Source organism: Rhopilema esculentum, chromosome 3, assembly GCF_057945365.1.
Source record: "Rhopilema esculentum isolate cy_ngs chromosome 3, ASM5794536v1, whole genome shotgun sequence".
Taxonomy (NCBI): domain Eukaryota; kingdom Metazoa; phylum Cnidaria; class Scyphozoa; order Rhizostomeae; family Rhizostomatidae; genus Rhopilema; species Rhopilema esculentum.
This window is the reverse complement of record NC_142817.1, coordinates 9,107,667-9,130,800: the sequence shown is the minus strand read 5'-3', so window position 1 is coordinate 9,130,800 and position 23,134 is coordinate 9,107,667. Positions and strand designations below refer to the sequence as shown.

The 23,134-nt window shown below is 35.3% G+C and overlaps 2 protein-coding genes across 3 annotated transcripts; one reads left to right on the top strand and one right to left on the bottom strand.

Moving 5' to 3' along the window:
- The first annotated feature begins 1,036 nt into the window (after positions 1–1,036).
- LOC135692523 (G/T mismatch-specific thymine DNA glycosylase) lies at positions 1,037–6,567 on the top strand. 2 transcript variants are annotated; one of them, XM_065210680.2, is made up of 8 exons: positions 1,037–1,162; positions 1,920–2,045; positions 2,526–2,658; positions 3,006–3,075; positions 3,893–4,025; positions 4,319–4,401; positions 5,297–5,370; positions 6,387–6,567. In XM_065210680.2, the coding sequence occupies exons 2-8, from the start codon at positions 2,008–2,010 to the stop codon at positions 6,519–6,521; spliced, it is 666 nt and encodes a 221-aa protein (XP_065066752.2). In that variant the 5' UTR covers positions 1,037–1,162; positions 1,920–2,007; the 3' UTR covers positions 6,522–6,567. The 2 variants fall into 2 exon arrangements, with proteins under 2 accessions (XP_065066752.2, XP_065066751.2); XM_065210679.2 differs by having other exon boundaries at positions 1,046–1,162; positions 1,975–2,045.
- On the bottom strand, positions 3,893–21,170 carry LOC135692508 (uncharacterized). The gene is made up of 22 exons (XM_065210661.2): positions 19,794–21,170; positions 18,024–18,173; positions 17,559–17,636; positions 17,305–17,398; positions 16,982–17,176; positions 16,332–16,490; positions 15,882–15,921; positions 15,314–15,379; positions 14,543–14,674; positions 14,156–14,203; positions 13,094–13,165; positions 12,779–12,915; positions 12,356–12,601; positions 12,006–12,137; positions 11,657–11,761; positions 11,102–11,146; positions 10,525–10,632; positions 10,073–10,154; positions 9,370–9,480; positions 8,863–8,943; positions 8,506–8,744; positions 3,893–8,002 (listed from the first exon to the last, which is right to left on the bottom strand). The coding sequence occupies exons 1-22, from the start codon at positions 20,725–20,727 to the stop codon at positions 7,945–7,947; spliced, it is 3,312 nt and encodes a 1,103-aa protein (XP_065066733.2). The 5' UTR covers positions 20,728–21,170; the 3' UTR covers positions 3,893–7,944.
- Between the last annotated feature and the right edge of the window lie 1,964 nt (positions 21,171–23,134).

Here is a 23,134-nt window from a genome sequence, read left to right as displayed (position 1 = left end):
GTCCATGCAAACCCTTTCTCTATATGGGAGCAAGAAAATTCTTTCTTTGCGACACTTTGCTTGACACATCAATTTTGCTTCACACAAACAGAGGAAGCATTTATAATTTTAGGGCACCACGTTTAGAAAGGCTCTTATTATAGTCGCCAGCCACCAGACAATGTTGGTAAAAGTCCTTTGTGACAGGGTACCCTCTTTTCTCCCCCCCCCCCAACACCTACGTCTCTTTCTTGAGCTTGTCTTGCTTACCTTTTAGAGGCTGTTTTAAGTTTTAATGAAGTTTGCTTTGCAGTTTGTGTATAGACCACAACACATATAAATCACCAGGGGCGTTGCCAGATTGGGGAGCGGGCGCCTTACAATACACACCAAAAAGAAGACTGTAATTGATAATTTGAATGGATGACTTTGATTCTGACTGGTGGCCTCTGCAAGTTTGCAGAAAAGGATTCTTTTTGGTAGTCGATGTAAGAAAAGATGCAAAAAATACCTTGTTTATTCTCTTATCTTATTTATCTTAAAATCACATCGTGAATTTTTAAAATTTGCTTTTCCATCATTTTCTAGGCTAGGCACGTAATTTTGACTGAAAATTTCAAATGATTATTCCACTAATTTGGCTGAAGATGTATGTCTTGGTGCAACGACCAGTGGTTTCATAGTGCTGCTGCGAAGGTTTCAAAACCTCAACAATGTTAAAGGATAATTGAAGAGTTATGGTTTGTTTTGGGTTTGGAGGTTTATGATAGCGGGGCGGGATTTTCTATTTTAGGGAATCGCGGTTATTAACTTTAACCAAGATGGCAAATGTCCTGCCAAAAAAAGGCTTATGAATACTTACTTTTTATTATCTAAAAATATTACGAATGAATTATTTGAAATCTGCAAATCTGCAAGGAATCTTTGCTAAATCGTTTTATAATGTGCAATTAGTAAAGAAGTAAGTATTTTTACTTATAATGGCGCGGAATTTTGAATCGCGTATTTTATTCAGACAACTTTACAATGGAAAACCTCCTTTCCATTTGCCACCGAACAGCTGTTTCTTCGAAGCCTCTGTCTGAAATTTGAATATAAACAATATGATTAAAATGGAGCTTCTCAGCTATCGTTAAAGGTCGTAATGCTGTCCTCATTTTGAAGCGTTTAACATGTTTAAAAGGTAAGCATTGTTTAGGAAAAGGTTTATATTATCACGCTCCCCCCTGAACCTGAGACTAGACCTAGCAAGTCAAAATCATATCACAATTACATGAGGGGTCCAGTCGATTTGAAGGTCTTACCGAATGGCTACCTAATGGTCCAGTTTCGATAATAAACGACGGCTTAGTTTAGCTTGCGATTCATTATAGACAATGAAAAAGGTCTTATTTTTCACGAATCAACAACAACAGTCAATTGCGAAGAAATTTGTCAAAAAAGGACCAGGTGCGTACAAAGAATTGAATGCTACCAGTGACATAATTTATGTCCTTATGCTACCATTTGAGGGTAATATTTTAACATTTTACCTTTAGCCCACATTGAACCTGACTGGACCCCCCTGTTGGGCCACAATGGGAGTAACCCCCCGGAAGATGCAGGGGGGCCTCGCAATATACTAGAGGAACCCAAACCAAATCTTTTGCAGATTGTAATAAGTTTGAAAATGTACACATGCTGCCTCTTAACCCTCTCTCCCATGACTGTGTTTGGTTTTTACATGTTTGTGCATTACCTCTGTATGTTATTTTAAATTTAGTCATTTCTGTATGCAGGTAAAAATATCCCCCCCCCCTAAATGTCAAAGACCTAACTACCCCATTGGTACATAGTAATTTCCTGGTCCTCTTCAAGTTCAAAATACTCGTCTCAATATCACCCATGACAGATGTATACTGTTCTTAAATTTTCCAACATAAATTTCGGTTTTGTTTCAGCAAGAACCTATTCAGCAGTCAATTGGATTTGTCACATTCAAACATTCATTTTTAGGACTGGAAATCAGGCTCTAGAATTTCAGGCAAAATGAAAAGATCAGTCGAAGGAGTTAGTAGTCCATATTTGTAAGTAAACCTAGACTGCATTGAAATCTTTAATTTAAAGATATTTTCTCACTGTCAATCAATTTTAAAATAAAAAAATGCTAAATTTCAAAACTTTGATTAATAAATTCTCTAAATTTAAGCAAATAAAACTGAGAAATAAACATTCACTTATGGTCAAATTTCAATAACAAAATCGGTTAGGAAGTTGAGTTATGAGAGCAGATTCCCATAATTTCTTTAAGCATTAAATGGCATCTATATATTATACAAATATGTATTAAACTTCCTGATCTGAAAAATGTCAGTAATGCAGTGATAGGAAACCTTTGAATGCTGTTGAACATATAACAGTTTGTAAATGCAGAGAGAAAAACAACCTTGGCTGTACTGACTCTGCATCTAAGAAATTTCCTCAAAGTTGAGTGTGATGACTAACAATGTCCATGTCAGCATAATCTCTGAAAAAAATTGTCTCTATCACTTTCTCTTAAATTTTAGTGTCCAGAGCAAAGAATCTAAAGCTAGTCCCATTAAAAGAAGTAAAAAAGAAAAGTTTGATGGGATCCCTGTTGAGCAGATTTTGGAGAAAAAGCTGCCAGATCATCTTGCTCCAAATCTTGATATTTTATTTGTAAGTCAAATTTATTATATCAATATCATATTATCATATCATTGTTGTTTTACGATTTTTAACTTGTAATTTTCTGCATCACATATGCTTGTAATGCTGCCAAGTGTCCTAAGTAAACAAATCAGATCAAGAATCTGATTTAAAAGTAGAAGTTTTATTTTCTAAACAGATATTAGTTGCTGTTTCTTTGGTCTATTGGCTGTTTTGCAATCAGTTCTACATCACTTTCTTCAATCAGCCATTAAAAGGAAAAGGCAGAGTAACTTCCTGTCGCTATTTGAATACTTAACTTTGATTTTTAATCATATTAATAAATATAAGAATTAAGTAATTGCTATTAACTTTAGGTTGGTATTAATCCTGGATTGATGTCAGCATTCAAAGGCCACCACTTCTGTGGGCACAATAACCATTTTTGTAAGTTATTTTATTTTCTGCTTCTTTTGCAATCTATATCGATATCTATGTTCCTAGATATCAATAGCTTCCTCTTGGTAAGGTCAATCACCCTCATTAGCATTTGTGTACACTGCCTTTGAATGTCCTTGAAAAATAATATTATAAACTCATTTTTTCACCATTTTTATCCTTCTTTAATATTCACTATCTATAATCAATGCATGAACATTCAGATTGAGTTTGCTACCAAAGCAACCAGTGCAAAATTAGGTGTATACTTGAACGAAATTTCTTTGGAACTATTTATTGCTACAGTCATAGAATCCGTTGCAAAAATCATTTAGTGATAGACAAGAACAAATTAAGACCCAAGCTTGTCAATTTAAATTTAAAAAAATTGTGTGAGCAGATGGTACAGACTATTGAAAAAAAACTGTCCGAAAATTATTTAGTGTTAAATATGTTTTTGTCAGCAAATATGTAATACCATTTTCAATATGAAACCTTCCTGAAATTGAAGCACAAATTCTTGCAAGCAATCTTTAAAGTTTTGCCCTAAATTTCAACTGTCTGTGATATCTAATAGAAATCAATTAAACATAATGAAGTATTTTTGAAAATGTTTGCTTTTTTTCAAAGCAATGCCCAAAAATGTCTTTGTTGGAGTACATTGCCTGAAGTATTCCTGCATTGGTTTTTTTAATTCAATTTAGGCAACCAGTGAAAATATTTTGTATTATTTGCCTTTCTGGATATTTCTATCATTTACCTTTCATACAATGTTTCTTTAGATAAAAATAACGTTAGAATCTGACGCTTAATTTCCTATTTCAAGGGCCATGTCTTTATGAGTCTGGGCTGGTACCTGAGAAGCTTACCTTCACAGACGACCATAGATGCCTGGAATACAAGATTGGTCTTACTAACATCGTGGAAAGAACAACAAGATCTTCCAGTGACTTGAGCACGTGAGGTTTCTAATTAACTTTTGTTCGTTGTTTTGAAAACAATTCAAGAAATAAAGGAAAACCGGAAAACCAACAAGATTGAAGGGAGGTGCAGACCGATATATTTTTAATGTGTAAATTTGCTTTTAAGATTAGATTTGCATCGTTGGTCGAAGAAAAATTCTGTTTGTTATACCTGCTATTCTTTTGCTCCACACATTAAATTCATAAATAAGCTTGAACATAATTATGATTATTATTCTAGTGAAAGGTTTTCTGAAACGACATTTAAGAATTTTTTTTGCTTTTTCTAGGCAAGAGATTAAGGCTGGAATAGAAGAGATGAACAGAAAGGTAGCGGAAACAAATCCGGTGATTGTGTGCTTCAACGGAAAAGGTTTGTATCGCTGATGTTGCAGCAGTTTATCATCATGGCGGCTGTGTTCGAAGCATGCTTTTATTTTACGTTTTGCTCTCTTGGTTTGAATAATTTTTAGTGTAGCAAGGCTTTACAGCTCGCTCTATGCAGCCCATTTTGATGTGAAATTGTCTTTTGGTTTGAATAATAATTTCTAGTGTAGCAAGGCTTTACAGCTCGCTCTATGCAGCTCATTTTGATGTGAAATTGTCTTTTGGTTTGAAGAATTTTTAGTGTAGCAAGGCTTTACAGCTCGCTCTATGCAGCTCATTTTGATGTGAAATTGTCTTTTGGCTTGAAGAATTTTTAGTGTAGCAAGGCTTTACAGCTCGCTCTATGCAGCCCATTTTGATGTGAAATTGTCTTTGGTTTGAATAATAATTTCTAGTGTAGCAAGGCTTTACAGCTCGCTCTATGCAGCTCATTTTGATGTGAAATTGTCTTTTGGTTTGAAGAATTTTTAGTGTAGCAAGGCTTTACAGCTCGCTCTATGCAGCTCATTTTGATGTGAAATTGTCTTTTGGTTTGAAGAATTTTTAGTGTAGCAAGGCTTTACAGCTCGCTCTATGCAGCTCATTTTGATGTGAAATTGTCTTTTGGTTTGAAGAATTTTTAGTGTAGCAAGGCTTTACAGCTCGCTCTATGCAGCTCATTTTGATGTGAAATTGTCTTTTGGTTTGAAGAATTTTTAGTGTAGCAAGGCTTTACAGCTCGCTCTATGCAGCCCATTTTGATGTGAAATTGTCTTTAAAACGTCCGGTTTTTAATAAGTCTGGTTTTTAATGCATTTTTTGTTCAATACATTTGCTCTCTATTACCTATCAATTTCTTTTGCATTTGATTTTTATCATGTGATTTTTTATCAATTTATTAGGAATATATGAAGTTTTTTCGAAAAAGAAATGCAATGTTGGTCTTCAGAGCAACAGATATCCAGGAACAAACAGTGTGCGTTCGATTTTCTTACTCTCAAAGAATTGTTTATGTTGATATGCTGAGAAGCTTTTTCTGCCAGAGGTGGATACGGGGCGTCGCACAGGCCGCATGGAATACCATCAAAATTTCAGAAATGATTTTCCGTCTCCATTCATTGAATTCAAGCAATCCTTCATTTTCCTCTTTACAGTTAATACATTTAACTTTCTATACCCAATAAACACAGAACCGACCTTGATGCTCACGCTCAATGCTACGATTTAATTCAATATAGAAGAAATTCAACTAAACCGTGTACATGATGTTTTTTAAGTATGTCGTCCGTGCCGCACATATTTGCAGGTCCCTTTGTTAATTTGCTTGTACTATCGTTATTATAATTTTTTGCAAATATTTTACCAAATCTCACCAATCAAGTTTTGGCATATTTGTGCGGCACGAAAGGTCTGTAAACACCATGCTAGATTACTGTGCAACACAACTGCTGACATGGGAAGAAAGTGGATGAGGCTGGAAGTTGTGAAGGAGAAGAATCCCAATTTCTTTTTTTCTATACGGAGGATGTGCACGGGGGGTGTAAACTTTTGAATCTCAAGATTCTGTTTCAACTGAGTGTTGGATTTGCTGGAGAATTTTGAAAAGCTTATAAAGGCACAAATTTTTGATAAAATGAAAAATTTAAACGTTTCAATGCTGGCTAAACTTTGAAATTGCCTAGTCCGGTGTCATGTGCGTTTCATGCAGAGACGCATGCCCATGCAGAAACGCATAGTGCACCTGCACCACTGATAGTTTTAAGCAATATTATTTTGTTAATATGCTGAGATTTCTAGAGCTTTAACAGTAGTGAACAATCCAGTCCAAAGTATAGGGAGGGCTTTGTTTTTTTAACTATTCGATTTTTTACGAACCAAATTTAGTCTTTAAATAATAATTATAGCAATGTATGAAAATATAAATTGGCTAGAGCTGCTAAAAGTATTCTTTAACGTCAATTTTTGAATTAATAAACCATCTTTTTATTGTAGGCAATGTATGTTATGCCTTCAACATCGGGGAGAACGATGTCTTACCCGAGAAAGTCAGATAAGCTAGTATTTTTTCAAGAACTAAAACAGCTACTTGAAAGCTTACGGAAAAAGGACACTCTCCAAGACAAGTGAAGAAAATGCAGATGTAAGATATATTAGAAGTTTGTCCAAAACAATAGTTCTCTGCCTTTCTTTACATGTCTGCTGAACAATATACTGCACAATATAAGATAAAGTTCTTTTCTGGATGTTTTTAATACGCTTCAAAAAAAGGAGTTTTCGTCGAAATTTGTTTTCTTTAAAAGACAGGCTATAGAGACTTGGAAATGACCTTTTGAAAAAACTATTTCAACTCCTTCGGTTTTTGTCAAAAAAAATTTCTTCCAAAAAGCGGTTTTCTGCACTCTATAACGTTGAAGACTAGCAGGAAAACTATTTCAATATCTCAATATCTCAGTGTTTAAAATTAGAAAAAAGTCATATTAGCAACCTGTGTAAAAGCGGCAAAAAAGTAAGGCTATAGTCTTTGAAAAAAAATCAGTTTTTGTCAAAATTTGTTTCTTTCAAAAAGAGTTTTCTGCATCTTAATACGTTTAAAGCTAGTGAAAAACTATTTAAATTTCCTTTTCTATGGGTTTAAAACGGGAAAAGGCCTATTGGAAGCATGTGTAAAAGTATTTTCATCTGCATTTTTAGATTGATTTACAACACGAAAAAAGTTTTCTTTTTAAAACAAAGGGTTTACTAGTCCCTTGAAATTCACCACTAAAAAACAGGAAAATAACCACTATAAATTGCTTATTCTATTGTTATTCTTGAGAGCGAGACCTTTGATCAACTTCAGTAGTAGCAGAATAAACTTATTGGCTTGAAAAGAGGCAGTTTATTTCGAGAAGTTTTAAAACTCTGGAATATTAGGAAATGATAAAGGATTAATGAAATGAAATTTCCAGATTTAACGCAGAAACTGAAAAATAAAGCTGTGGGTTTATTCACTTAACATAAGCAAAAACGTCAACACTTTGGCTTTGGAAAAATGTAATATTCTCAAGAAAGTTTGCTTAATTCGAAAAACATACCTTTGTCAAAAAGGAGGCTGACCTCAAACTTCAAGAAAAGGTCAATATAAGGTAGGTTCTTATTCTTATAAAGGATAAATTTATTTGGTTAATTTGAAAACAAAATTGTTCACAACCCAATTTCTTTTTATCCACATTTTGCATAATGTAATTTTTAAAATCTGAAGAGAATTGATTTCAATCTGAAGCAAGTTATTAATCATGCATTGAAGGGAAAACTGTATTGCACGATCCAGAGCAATATCGAGCATTCAAGAGGAATTATTATCATAAAGACGATGATGCCTCTTAAATAAAATCTAATATTGCTCTCATTATTTATCTTTAATCTCAAAAAATAAAGGAAGCTTTGCATTTATAAATATTTATAGCGACGTTTGTCTCTCAACTGTTTTGTTGACATATGATGGTGCAGTTCGCAGTCTTCTCCGTCCTAAGCATGTCTATTGAGTGGTGACTGTAAGCCACGCATTCGTTTAGTAATGAAGGTTGGTGAATCGATTGTATGAAAACAAACTGGTTTGAGTTCTTGGCCTGTAAGAAATACAGTTGGAATTAAAGCAGTTAATCAAAATAAAAGCAAGAGTCTAAGAAAAGGGTAAAGTAAGATCAAGCTTGTTGATTCCAGTATTGAAAGACGACAGGTTAAAAAATCTGAGAGACAAGAAAAGGGTAAAAACCTTTCGAATCTTGTGATGTTTGCTTTTTTAATCTAGCTTGGATTAATTTTCAGCAACAGTCAATGTGCACATAGCTCGAAAGCTCATCGGAGCTATTTCAACGTGTCCTTCGGTATTCAATATTTTGTTATATATTGTCATGCAATAATAATGTTTGCGTCATATTCAAATATTGATATCACTGTTCAGTTAAGATGAAGCAAAGAAGGGTGAAGAGAGTCAAAGTTCGTGATATTGGCACTTCAACCAGAAAGTAAATGAAAGTAAACGATGAGAATTTCATAGAACAGGAAAGATAAACACAAAGTTTAATCTTACTGTGAATAAATGAATAGGAACAAACGAGACTTCAAGTACCTGTCCTTTTCTTTGTACAAATACCTTCCTTTAGATTGTTTCGGCACTAGCGATGGCAAACCATTGATGCCACTGGCATTGTGGAATACCTCATCAGTGGTAGCGAATACACTTCCAAAAGACAAAGCAAGCTCACTGCCCCAAGCTGTTCTTGGCTCTCTGCCTGTTGGGCGTGTAGAAAACCTAAAGTCTTGAGCAAGCCCAGCTCCAACCATCGAGTCTTTACGTGTCTTGAGCACCTAGAAGGAGCAAATACTCAACTTTAGATAATTCAAGATTAGATAATTTCAGCGCTAATTCAAATATGGTTGCAGTTATCAAAATTTCTTTCAAAATCAAGAACTTCAACCAGTCTACCTGATTCAAGAAATCTTTCTTTGCGTTTCCATAGCCATTGAATATGTAATCAGCGAACAATAATTTTCCTCCAACATACATCTAAAAGAAACAGAAGTTTTTAAAGAACTACAAATATTTATTCAAAGTACGCTAGGTCGATTGAATAGAAAAGTGGGAAAAGGTGGACGTTGCTCAGATTTCCTGAAAATTTCCAGTTAATAGTAACGAGCCATTTCCTTGACCCAGAAAAGGTGAAGTTGCATTTTCTCAAATAGGAATAACAGTTTTCATTTCAATCATTCTAGCGAAACGTTGAAAATATGATGTAACTAGTCATTCAGAATCTTTTTATGGAAAAATGGCAGTAAAAAGGTTTAAAGAAAGATTCTTTAAAGAAAGGTTAAAGAGAACAAAGAAAGAGCTGATAAATAAATAATTAGCTGAATGAGGCCTTTATGGGACTCTGTTTATCTATAAATTTACTTCATTTTCTTTCGTAAAATGACGTAACAGTTAAATTGTTACCAAGAACATTCCTGGCGCCACATTGTGCCTGCGCAGCAGCAGTGGCGTCTCGTTGTTGAAGCCAGCTGAAGCCAAATCATAACGAAGAATGCGATACGGATCATTGCGAGACTGTAACAAAATATATTTCATACGAGACTGCAACAAAATATATTTCAGTACGAGGCAATACTTAAAATGAATGACTGAAACTATATCAATATCAAAAAACTGAATGCATTCAATTATTCCATAGCATACGGAGTTTATATAAACAATTATTCAGCAGTTGTAAAGATGAACAGCTGTAAATTATCAACAAAAACAGATTCGGTAGTAAGTGAATCAAAATTATTTTTTAAGTATTGATTGATGTGAATATCAACGTAATTTGGTATTATCAGCATTAAGAAACCAATTATTAACACTATTTGCAACATATTTTGCAATGTAAACTAAATAAATATAAAAACCTGAATGGAAAATTTGAGCGGTGACAATAACAAGGACAAAACAAAGCTGATCAAAATATTATATTAATACAGGTCGCTCCATATGCTATAAAAACAAGCAGAACTCATGTAAAACATCTTCTCTGGAAGCCAGATGTTTCAAAAGCTCAATATAGATTGATTCTTTGGAAATATATGACGGTGATTTCAAGAGTGATATACAACACAAATACTTTGCAAAAAGAATGAAAAATAATAATGAGGAACCAAACCTGGGCACATGGGAGGTTTTGAGCTTTGTTTTTTTCGTAATAAAGTTCATCCAGCATTGTATCACTTGGAGACTTGGCAGACCTGTGGCGAGATGAAAAGCAATGCTATAGTAACCAATGGCAACAGTACAGGAACAAGCCTTAATAACACATACATCCTTTAGCAATTTCTGATGTCAAACTTACTATTTGCATCGATCTAGTTAGATCGTACCAAAGACTGGCAAGAAATAAAAATTTAAGCATCGTAAAACTAACAGACTAACAAAGAATGGCAGTGGCGATGTTCTCGAAAGGAAATTAATGCCCCACAGAGCAACATCGGTAAAAATTTTGATTTGAATGTAAATCGTTCATCGAGAAGTTATCAGCATAAGATCTGTTTCAAATCGTCTAAAAATCTCATGCTTTTTGGATGTAAACTAACTGATGACAAAAATCTCAAAGCTCACCACGAAGACACAATGCTAACAACAATCAGCTGCGTCGATGGGACGTGCTGGTTGATAAAAACATCGTATTCTAGGTCCTGTATGCATGGTATCTTTCTCTTGTCGCATCTAAAATGCAAGTTCAAGTTAAAGACATGAAATATTTACGATTAAAGAATAGGCTTTATCAACCAACATATTTGAGAATATTTTCTGAATACACCGTATGTGAGTTGCTCGGGGTATTACACCTTTCAACGAGACGCATTATTCGAAGCTGCGTGAATCAGATTTAAAAATGTCAGACTGGTTGCACACTAACACTTGACGACCAAGGGCTTAGACAGTTTCCCAAAAATATTTATCATTTGCTACCTCTTTTAAATTTAAAAAAGAGGCTTTTTGTGAAAAAGGAAAAGTATAATACTTTTCAAATGCCCATAGGTGGATGTTTCCACAGGAGTTGAAATTTGTTTCCACATTAATCTATCCACAGAACAATTCTGCCGTCCCCAAGGCTGTACATAAAATGCCAATTATTTACGTGGAAGATGAAAGTTAAAACCAAAATATCACATGAAGCAAGAAAACTAAGTACCTGCACTGTGGACTCTTGACCCCAATCATTTCCGCGTGCAAAGCCCTGTACTAGAGTCAAGGAAGTCAATACTACATCGTTGTTGGTCTTCGTTGACACGTGCAAGTATCAAAAGATTTAAAGTTGATGGAGATAGTATGAATAAGGACTTATTCTATGAAAAACTGTCTGCAAATAATGCGATTTAAAGAAGAATGGAACCATACAGTACCAACTTCAGATACAATTCTTTAACAAAAAATTCGCTACAACCAAAGGCAAGATTCACATGGTATATGTAGTTGCTGTCATGGGTGCTGCTTTGGCCCTTTTCAGGGGACGTCGTTTCTGAGTTATTTCGTATATTTTACGTAGCAGAAAAGAAACTCATTCAGCAAGATGTCTGCTATTCAATAAATTTTGAATATACAATAAATATATACTCTTAAACCTTACGAACGATTTTACGAACCTTACGAATTTGCTTTCTCATTCACAAACGCTATTTATACTTTCACGTGCTATTTATATATTTGGGAATCTATAAATGGCAAAAAAGATAATTTGAAAAGATACACAGGGCAACCCTCTTTGGGAAGAAGCAATGGCCGATTTGTTTTTGGTCGTGGTGAATCTTCTGTTTGGCCTCTTTTCGGTGCTGGGGACGCAGACGAGGACAGCCTTTAGAAAAAGAAAAAGAAAATGTTTGTCTTTTATGCAACTGCCGAAGTCATTTTAAAACTGTAATATTTACATACTTTGTAATTACATTGAAACCTCTTGTCAATCAATCTCGGTATGCTGCTCATTCAAACATATCAATGCCGATCTTCAGCCCTACAAAAAGACTTCTGTTTGCAGGTGCATTGCAGACGACAAATACGAAATTAACAAAATATGAAAGCTTGATGAACCAGTTGCTCACCTTCCAGTATCTGCAGATTTCGGTAACTGAGGCACCTCCAGTTTCAGATCAGTGTGGAAAACTTCATCCGAGCCATGGCCAGAATTATTACTTCTCGGTCGATTTTCTTGTGTCCGCTCTCGTGCAGACAAGCTGAAAGAACAAGAATATAGATCAAGGCATGGCAATCAATATTCTAGTGAATACATTTTCCATTTAACAATGATTGTTTGTTGCAATATATCTATAAAACCCAAAGAGATATGCATGTGACGTACTTTGGACTTGCTTCACTTGACTGAAAAGATAGTTCGCAATAGTTGAGTGGCCGCAGACGAATTTTTCAAGTAAAAGGAAAAAACTTGGCTTACCGATCTCTCTGACTCAGTTTTGCTCCATTGTAAGTAAATTTGCTTCTTGATGAATCCGACAATGGAGGAGCGGAAGGTGCACGTTGCAGAGAGCCAGCTGCTTTTCTTGGAAATGAGGGGAGTGATCCCGGAAGGGAATTGGCTGAATTCATCCGGTTCTTCTTCTTTGACAACAAGGATATCTTGCTTGGTCTCGATATGCCTACCGATGAGCGATAATAGTCCATCCACTCGAACACAATATTCCTGCAGAGAAACATACAATGTCACTGCTCTTCAACACCGTTGCAGTTTCAAGATGGCACTGTTGTGTCTAAAGACCCTCAGCATTATAAACTGGAAGACAACACAGACTATCACTGGATTCGATTGATTCTATATAGATACAAAGGGTTCTAGACGTATGACTAAGGCGGACCTTACCTTATCCTTCGCTGCAATTTGTGGAGCTCAATGAGAAACGGCGCATCTAGCTCTATGTCCCTTCTCTCTGGAAACTTTTCGTCTAAATCCTTGAGTCGCTCGGCAAGCGATTCTTCGCTTAGTCCAGGATTGTTATTCTGAAATTGAAGCTAAATTTATAGACACCTACCTAGCAGCTAGCAACCTGTTTTAAATTGGATCAAAGAGATTCAAAAAATTAGTCAAGGTAAATGATTCAAATAAAGTAAAATTAAATACTATAATATATTATAATAGATAGCAGATTAATATATGTGACAAAAAATCATAAAAAACCTTGAGAAGATCTCTTTTTTGGTTTTTTGCACGCCTCTCTTCTCTCGTGATTTTCTTTCTCGGCGGGAGAGCCTAAGGAAGATAAACAAAAAATTGCATCTGCCAAATGTTAACATTGATGTTTTCTTGTGAATTCATATATCAAAAACAGGGCTAAGGAATCATTATTTATAAATGCGTGATGCTATGTTGATAGCAAAGTATTAAAATCATTAAGTATTAAAATCAGAATTGTTTATAAAGACAGTCATGCTGACTACGAAGCATTGCTGACTTTGGATAATGCAGTATCAATTCACCAACGCAATCTACAGTACTTGATGATAGAAATATACAAAACCAAACATAACCTGAACCCTAGTTTCATGAGTGAGGTTTTTGAAACAAGAAATGTACATTATGATTTGCGAACTAAAAATAATCTTTGCATTCCAAAAGCCAGGACAACTTCTTATGGTATAGAAACTGTGAGATATTTAGGTCAAAAACTGTGGCAAACACTACCTCACAGTATAAGAGAGTCCCAATCATTGGCAACATTTAAAAAAGAATTAAGAGCACACCCTATAGAATGCGACTGTAGATTGTGTAAAAAATTTATTGCTGGGTTAGGTTTTATTTAGAACATTATACCTTAAACCTTTTTAATATTGTATCATATATTTTTATTTCATACTAACTCTTTATAGATAGTTGGCCTTAATTAGCTTCTTTATAGCTATCAGCCGTTCATTTAGTACGCCAACTTTAAACAAATTATTTATTATTATTATTATTATATTAAAAACAATTGAAATGAGAGGAATCAATCAGGCACCAAAATCTCCTAAAATTATATATTGGTCATTCAAAGGAGAACAATTCAATTCTCTCTGAAGTACAATAAAATGCATCGCTTTACATCAAAAAAATTCTAAGGTCGTGCATTTAAAGATAAAATGGCGGATTTTCCACGAAAAACCATAGTGCATTCAATAACACAATTGTAATGAAGTATCTGTATTTCCCATGTCAAGAGACGAAGCAAGCAAAAGAAATACTGAAAATAAGATGAAAACTTACCTCAGCGGCACCACGTGATGTAAAATTTTCATTTGTCATGAGATAGCCCTTAAACAAAAGAGTATGAAATTTCAAATAATCAAACTAGACTGCACGCACTGAAACGCATTCGAGCGATGGTAAGACCTGTGGTTGTCGGACAGAAATGATGAGATTGTGATGACGTCAGAGAAATCGTACAAACTCAGGATTCTATATACAAATGACATGCATAACTATGCAAGAATTCAGCCAGGGTTAAATAAAACGTGCCTGTCTGCTAACTGAAGGCTAATCTCAGGCACAGTCCAAATAATTGACTGTTTCTACTGCCATCTCCAAATTGTTCTTTCCAGAATACAATTTGGTATTTGTTAAATGTAGCAATAAAAGGAAGACACAACTTACGAGATTGTCAGTGTCTGTCTCTGAGGCATCTTGAAATGGTGAAACGTGAAACTTATGAACTTCGCCTTCAATATTGACCGTCAAACTGACGCTGTTTTGGCTAACACAGCGCACGCTGATGCTCTCATTCAACTGCAAAGAAAAGGTACATAAAGTTTAACGAAAAATAGAGTGAATGTCTTCATCCAAAAAATACAGCTATAGATATTTGCCATTAAGGATTCGAGTGAATAAACTAGTTCATGTACTCTATTACTCATCCATTGGTCACATAACGCTAAGGTGGTCAATTGCAACCATCTCCTTTTCAGCAAGAGGTGGGATAAAACAAAGGTACATTTGCACCCATGGGTTGGGCATCTTTCTAGACATTGTGACTTGTGAAAAAACTATCGAAAACATTAAACACTGGAAAAATCCACCCCTTAAAAATTCTCTAAGTTACAACATCACGCAAAACCCTCTGCTACATGCTAGGAGAACTGGTTAAGTTAATGAACATTAGAAAGGAAAGACAAATCTACTAATCTGAGTTTATATAAACGAGGGCTTGTGTGTGTGGAGTAGCCTTTAATAAAGTTCAAAGCTATCCCTGGTGACATTCATTTTCCATTGATCAGCTGCCAAAAATTATTATTATTTGGCGACAGAAATAATAACTGATATCGTTAAACCAAAATATTGATTATCTCAATTATTTGATTTAGGCACATTTACTTTGCAGCTTCAACCGCATATCATTCAGGAAATCCTTACAATTGAATTCCATACCTGAACTGTTTCTGGGTTCATCATCTTGCCATAGGCCCATTTCCATTTCTTATCTGGAACCCCATCCTAGAGAGAATATTAGAGAACAAAAGAGATTAGCATTCATTCAAAGTCTTCTCAACTTCAAAAGATTTGTTGATAATGTTTACAAATAGTTATACATTACCCTTGGGTTGCAAACTTAAAAAGACATGTTTCGGTCTTTACCGATTTATCAAAAAACTTCTTGTTTTCAACAAAATAGTTGCTTCAGATAACTCAGAATGAGAATCTTAAATCAGAAATTCAAAAATGCAAATGAAAGAGGTTCGTTTTAACAAGTTACAAGTGTACGAATCTGGAATTAAAGATTCTTTTGATTCATTTGCAACGACAATTTTCAAGATATGAAACGTTCCTTTCCCTGCTTATTTAAACGTAAAATTAGTTAACGTACAATTTACGAAGAGAAATGTTCACAAGCAACTTGACTGCATGCAGTAGGGATTTGCTATACATATAGACAAATAAATGAATATATCACTCAGCAATGGTCTGAGCAACAACATGACGTAATATAATTTGTTACCTCGCTGTTGAAAGTTGCTTCCTTACTTGTGACCAAAAATCTGCCAGTAAAGAAACTTTTATCAAACTAAAGTCATGGAAATTCACGCAAAGATTATATCAAGAAACTATTAATTAAACATTTTGATTGAAATGAAAAACACCCACAGTTCATAATGTTTATTATTGATATCTAATTGCGTACGATACAAAATTACGCATTGAAAGTAATAATTTCCCATCTACATAGTCGCTTTGGACGGTTTCGAATGTTTGAGGCCAATCTGCCCAATGAAACTGCCCGTAGAAACATTGCTAATAAACTTCATTGTCGTGCAAACACAACGTAAAAAAGAAAATTGAAAAGAGCTGAGAAAAAATCATAAAAAACTTCTTTTTGCCCAATATTTAACTTGAATAGTTGATTCCATTAGAATCAGCAAAATGATTGCTCTTGAAAGTTTTAGCGCACCTGACTGATTTCTCTGAGTAGTTACAGCAGCCTCTTCCGGTTGGTGTGAAACAAGCTAAAGTTTTAGCATTTGGCTCATCACTGTATGCAAAGGTATAGAAGCCGTGGTTACCTGCCTTGCACTTGGAAGAGATTGCAGCGACTCTACCTGACTGGTAACTATTGGAAAGATCATTAAGGAAAATAGCTTCTAGTGCAAAACAAAGATGCAGCAAGTGAGACCAAGATAAACGAATGCCATTTAAAATATGAAACATCAATTAATGCTAGAGACAGTACCACTTTTTGTGCTGCGATTTCACACTATTTTGGAGGCGCCGATTCAATCGTGGGACACATTAGTTGTTGATTATATTTAAGATCTCGTGGGATTAAAAGAAAACTTAGATTATTGGAAAATCAGTTCGACATAAGCCTATTAAAAAGTAAATACTTAGCTCTCGATAGAAACGCACAAATATTGTTCAGGAAACCGTTCAGGGAAGATCAAACGAACGCACATACAGAGAGGTGTGGCATAGAAAGAGGGAAACCAGTTTTCATAAACCAGAGGTGATAGAGTAGTCTTTAAACTATAAAATGACTTTGAAACTACAAAAAGGTAACAAAAATACAAAAACATCACGGGCCTGGGAACAAGAGAAGGATACAAGCAGCAAGTGCTTCCATCAGGCAGTGTTGTCAAGAACCGTTTCGGTGCAACAGTCTGCTTTTGTGACAAAAACTTTGCCCATGCAACGCCCCGTTTGTATTTTATCGTTGTTTCCCTTTTTGCATCACCGTAATCTCTTTTAATTAACGGTCCATTTTCGTTGAGAAGTTTCGCCTTGTCTTCCTCTTCATCCCTGCAAAGTTGAAATGACACAAATTCAAATTTGAAAGCCATAGCAAATTAAAGCTTTCTTCATTGGGAATTTCTGAATCATCACTCTTCAACTCTCCAAATCAATAACGAGATACAAAGTTAACAAACCTTTGTTTTAAACTTTGTCTCAAACGTGTTACCATCCATTCAAGCATACTTTTTTGCTCTAAGTCTTCTGCTGTGTGTTTGCTAAGAACCCAGCCTAGGCAAACAAATAAACTCATTTGAATTTCAAAAGCAGCTTGTAAGATCCAGAAGACCCTTATATAAGGCACATTATGAAGAATCATGGTTAATTGTAGCTAACATAACATTGAAATGCTCTGGGAAGTTGCTCAGGGAAGTTGCTCAGAATTACATACCTTTATCATGACAAGCCTTTGAAGCCAAAGAAAAGTTTAAAATAGATCCAGGAAGAAATGTTTGGTTCTGGTTTGACACTGTAGAGAGAAAAATTACTTGTAAATTAAAAGCAAAATTTCTTTTTTGAATCTTTCATGAACACAAACACGACTCTATCTATTAATTACAAGTTTTGTGGATAACTAGCAATCAGATTAGAGAAATGTAAAAATAAAAATTCAGACAACATATGCTTCAAATTTCTACATACTTTGCATTTCCCATGTTTTTTTGGTTTAATACCATTTTCAGAAGCGTTTTTAACATAAAAAACAGGTAATAAGCAACAAAATAGCTAATTCCTCATGTTGATTGCTGAAACAGGCCCCCTAAAAGCCCATTTCTATTTAAAGACCTTTCTAGAACAGACATCATAGACAAAAATGTCCTGATGTTGACCAAATAGAAAAATGAAAAGGACTTACCAATACTTTTTTCGAAATTTGTCTCCCAGCCTTTGACAGAGACAAACTCATCTTCAAAGCTTTCATGAGGACCAACACTTATTTTGGCACCGGTTATTCCTTTTTGCTGTCTTTCTTTGTCAGCTATGAGCAAAGAGGGTGCTTTTGGGCCTAAAGAAAAATAAATTGCTACAAAGATCTAGAGTGTAATTAATCAATAATATGGGTTCATCAAGGAAGACTATTCTTGTCTAGCAAAATGAAATTAAATACATGAGCAACAACATAAGAAATAAGAATCATGGAATTCAAATAGTAGAATAATCTTCTCTCTTATATTTTTTTTACAAAATAACACTTTTAGTGTATAGAACATGGTGAATCTAAGTTGCTACTCCAAGTTCTCAGTTGCAGCAAGTGATTGCCTGTTTATCACATTAAGTGTAAAGCTCAGAGTAGGAACTTGAAACCATTCTGCTCTATACAGCAAAACGGCTCTGCCTATATGGCATGAACAGCTTAATGACTGACCAGTAAAAAGTAATTTTCACTCCTCTACAAAAACATGATTATTGAGGTAAATTCCTTGACCTGTGAGTTCTTGAGTTAAGAAGTATCTTGCTCCACTCACCTAAATGAGCCACCAATGTTATTAAAATTCTTTATATAGACTGTTTTTTATTCATATGCAGACTATGCAGAATGGGATACTCATAGTATATTGCACTTTGTGGTTCCATCCTTGCAATCTTTTAAAGTCTTTTTGCATCTAGAGTCACCAGTAAACTTGTCTTGTAAATTTTTATTGGTGTCAAAAATTTCTGACCCAAAAATTCAGGGGCAGTGGCCCCTAAATACCCCCTCCCCTACATTAATTTCCATCTCAGCTTTTGGAAAAAATTTTGAGAAAGTTCTTTTTGTGAAGATCTTAAGGAAATTTCCAAAAAATTCAAATCTAATACTATCCAGCAGTTTTATGTAATCTTTAAGATCCAATTTTTCATTATTTTGTGTCATCTCTTAACAGTTTTAATAAGCAGTGATACTAAGCCTGGACATTCATTTCTACACTTTGCTTAGCATGGCACAACTTAGTGTCAAAAGTTCTAAAATTCAATTCTAAATCACCATGTTGCAATCAAATCTTACATCAACATGGATTTGCACCAGACTGCAAAGTTTTGGTATGTGCAGGGAAGACAATAATACTTCCTCAAATCTCTGGTGTGCATATTTAAAAATTTAGAAAAATCTGCACAGTTGCAACACAGCCTTAATTTTCATTTGAATGCCCTACACAGCCTCACAAGGGAGCTTACAAATCGTATTTGGAAATAAGATCCCACAGTCTTCAACCTGCTTTGTTGTAACACAATTTGTTCCCATACAAACAGAAATGGCAGAAAAAAATTCCTGGTCACAAAAATAATTTGCAGTGGGGACTAGACTTCAGTAGTAATATGCCTTATAGTAATGACATTTACAACCTATATGACAATGTATAAATTCATGATGCAAATTTAAAATGAAATGTTTTAATTATTGCTATCATGAACTGTCAATTGCTATGGCATTTGCTCACATCAGATACTATTATCAGTTGCTCACAAAAACTAACATGCTTGATTTTAGAACCCTGTTTTCCAAAAAATAACCTTGGGCAGAATAATTTTGTTGGAAGTCTTTAGGAAATAGCAGTCACAGGGCCCTTGCTGTCTTGTAAAATAATTTGACAATTACATGGCCCTCATCTGTCTTATAAAACAATAATGAAGTAGATAGAGTACAAACCTTTATCTCTATCAGAAGTAACCTTGAACTTGTCTAATCTTGTTTTTGGTTTGAAAGTTCCTCCTGAAATTCTTGACTCACGACCAATATTGGTTATTGGTGGCCCTTCCATTTCAGCTTCAGCCACTGTGCTTTTACCATCAACGACATCTGAAGATGGAGGTGGTTTGTTACTCTCAGGTCGTCCTTCTCTCTCTTCTGTTGATACTTTTTGCTTTTCATGTGACAATGTCCTGAGCAAAGCAAGATCAGGGGATGACGTCAAAGATTGAAAATCAATAAAGTTATGACTGCTTTTAAGCTCTTGAAGGGCAGCTAACTCTCGGTAAACATTGGTCTGCCATTTTCGCATGACATACACTGCACCTTCAGCAAACTGTTCATAATCACAACAAAGCTTGGTGTACAAATCATCAGGAATATATAGAACTGTTCTTCTGTCCTCTTGAAGACCTTGGTCCCATTCTGATCCGTAAATTGCTTCTATCTCTTCACTTAGCTGATCAAGTTCCTCCTTCTCGTTAGTTCTTTTTTTTAACAATAAGATAATAAACTTTTCAATCTGCGCTAGTAAGTTTGGGGCTGAAAACCTTGCTTCTTCATAAAGAAACCTTTGTGTGTCTTCATCTTCATCATATTCTAGTTCATTTATCAATTTATGTTTTTTTCCAAGGACTTTTTTCTCATTGCCATCAGCAACAGAGTTTTCCCCTTCTTCTTCTATTCGACCATCACCTTTTACAAAGCTGTTTTCCTTCTTATTTTTAAATATATTTCCTAATCTATCACCAGCAAATGTTACCGATGGCCTTGCTTCCCTTAGCAACGTGATTGGCAAGCTGTCCGCAGATTTCTTCTGCCTTTTGCGCCAACGTAACTTTTTGTCCTTGTCAAAAAAGAAGAGCTTTTCGGGCTTCCAATGAGTAGTTAACATTGCATCCAAGATTCTACTGATTCATACGTCAAATTTAATTTTCTAGATAACGCGCCGAGGAATTCCACTGATATTTCTGATATCATGCCATGAGACAATGGTATTAATTATCGCACTGTGGCCTAATAATTGGTAACCATTGTCGTCAAGCTACAATTCTTTGCTGACTATCGATATGATCATAAAGCTAAATATCTACCACAATTTGAAATTGGCACTGTTCATGTGTCTCCCTTTTCTTGACAGTCCTCGGTTCCATCAAATAGGCATTTCAGTAACTCACGGAGATAGTAGAATCTATGATTGCTCATTTCGTTGCCACGGATACTTCGCAACTCTATACACCTCTATGTGTTCCCTGTGTTCCAAGGTTTTTCAACCATAGCCAAAAGTCAGCAGCCATCCCACCAGGAGTGTGTAATACTGGTAATTTTAGGCCTTTCTCTCTAGTCCATTCGTTTGATTTTCCTTACCTAATCACTCTTGTTTATCTGTAACTTTCCTTGCTCGTTCCGCATTTTTCTATCACGTGTATTAGGATAATATTTGCAATATTATGAGTAACTTCATACCTACGTCAATTATCAGCATGTTAAGTAGATCGCCATAGCAACCCAGTATTTTAGGATATCGCGCTACCCCACCCCGCTCGTTACTAAGTAGATTACTTCCTTTCACCGTTTCATTTACGTATGTCTATTGTTTTTGGTTCAGTATATATAGGAGCCCCGTACCTTATCTTAGGCAGTAAGAATTATGGAAAAGTAGCAGCAAGAGAAAGCAGTTTAGGCATGCACCGTTTTAGGGGCAAGATGCTTGTGAAAGATCTTGTCGCCTTCGTTTTGCTCATAGTCGTTTGGAAATATTTATAGGAGATATATCAGTTTTGGAAGACCTCTGGGATAGTTCTTGAGAAAGATTATGCCCATGTCACGCGTTAATCATTATGCCGTTGTTAGCATGCAAGTTATGTAGCTGCCGGGACGATTTTATCAAAAGAAAAGAAGGAAAGATTTAACCGATTTACGTCGCATCATTTATTGGCCATCCTCTGCTTTTTAAAGGTCCTGAGACTCAATCGATTTAAGCAACATTTTACATTGGTGACAGGAGAAGTGAGATTATATGGTGCTGGAAACAGACCCGAACCCAGATTCACGAATCAGTTTAGAACATGTACCTCAAGATGGAAGGCGACGAACAACTGTTCACGAGACGACAGTTCGAACACCCTGCATACCATCCCGAGATGCATTCGGAGAAAACGCCAATCTTTTTTTTAATCCATCCACTGGACTTGTCGACTTTTATTCACAGACTTTAGGCATTTATCAGACTTCAGTGAGTCACAATTTGTTTAGCACGCAGAAACGAGGACGTTTCTATTTTCTCGATAGGGAGGTATGTAATACTGGTAATTTTAGGCCTTTCTCTCTAGTCCATTCGTTTGATTTTCCTTACCTAATCACTCTTGTTTATCTGTAACTTTCCTTGCTCGTTCCGCATTTTTCTATCACGTGTATTAGGACAATCTTTGCAATATTATGAGTAACTTCATACCTACGTCAATTATCAGCATGTTAAGTAGATCGCCATAGCAACCCAGTATTTTAGGATATCGCGCTACCCCACCCCGCTCGTTACTAAGTAGATTACTTCCTTTCACCGTTTCATTTACGTATGTCTATTGTTTTTGGTTCAGTATATATAGGAGCCCCGTACCTTATCTTAGGCAGTAAGAATTATGGAAAAGTAGCAGCAAGAGAAAGCAGTTTAGGCATGCACCGTTTTAGGGGCAAGATGCTTGTGAAAGATCTTGTCGCCTTCGTTTTGCTCATAGTCGTTTGGAAATATTTATAGGAGATATATCAGTTTTGGAAGACCTCTGGGATAGTTCTTGAGAAAGATTATGCCAACGTCGCGCGTTAATCATTATGTCTTGTTAGCATGCAAGTTATGTAGCTGCCGGGACGATTTTATCGAAAGAAAAGAAGGAAAGATTTAACTGATTTACGTCGCATCATTTATTGGCCATCCTCTGCTTTTTAAAGGTCCTGAGAATCAATCGATTTAAGCAACATTTTACAAGTGATTTCTAAAAAAATTAACAAAGGAGGCTCCAAGGTTGATTTCATAAGAGGAGGTGCAAATTAATATCCGATGATGTGCATTTTAACGACAGTTTCTTCAAAGCAATGAAGATCCAAGAGATCATAGAAAACACAATTAATCAATACAGCAATGTAGCTTTGAAGGAATACCTAGACACTGTTAAAAAAGGTGCCTACGATAAGACTAAGAGAATTAACAATTTGTGTGCACCCATCAAGATCTTTGCAAATAATGCATATCTAGCCCTTTTAAGGACAAGGAGATTTTTTTGAAAGCAAGATCAAGCCCCCAACCC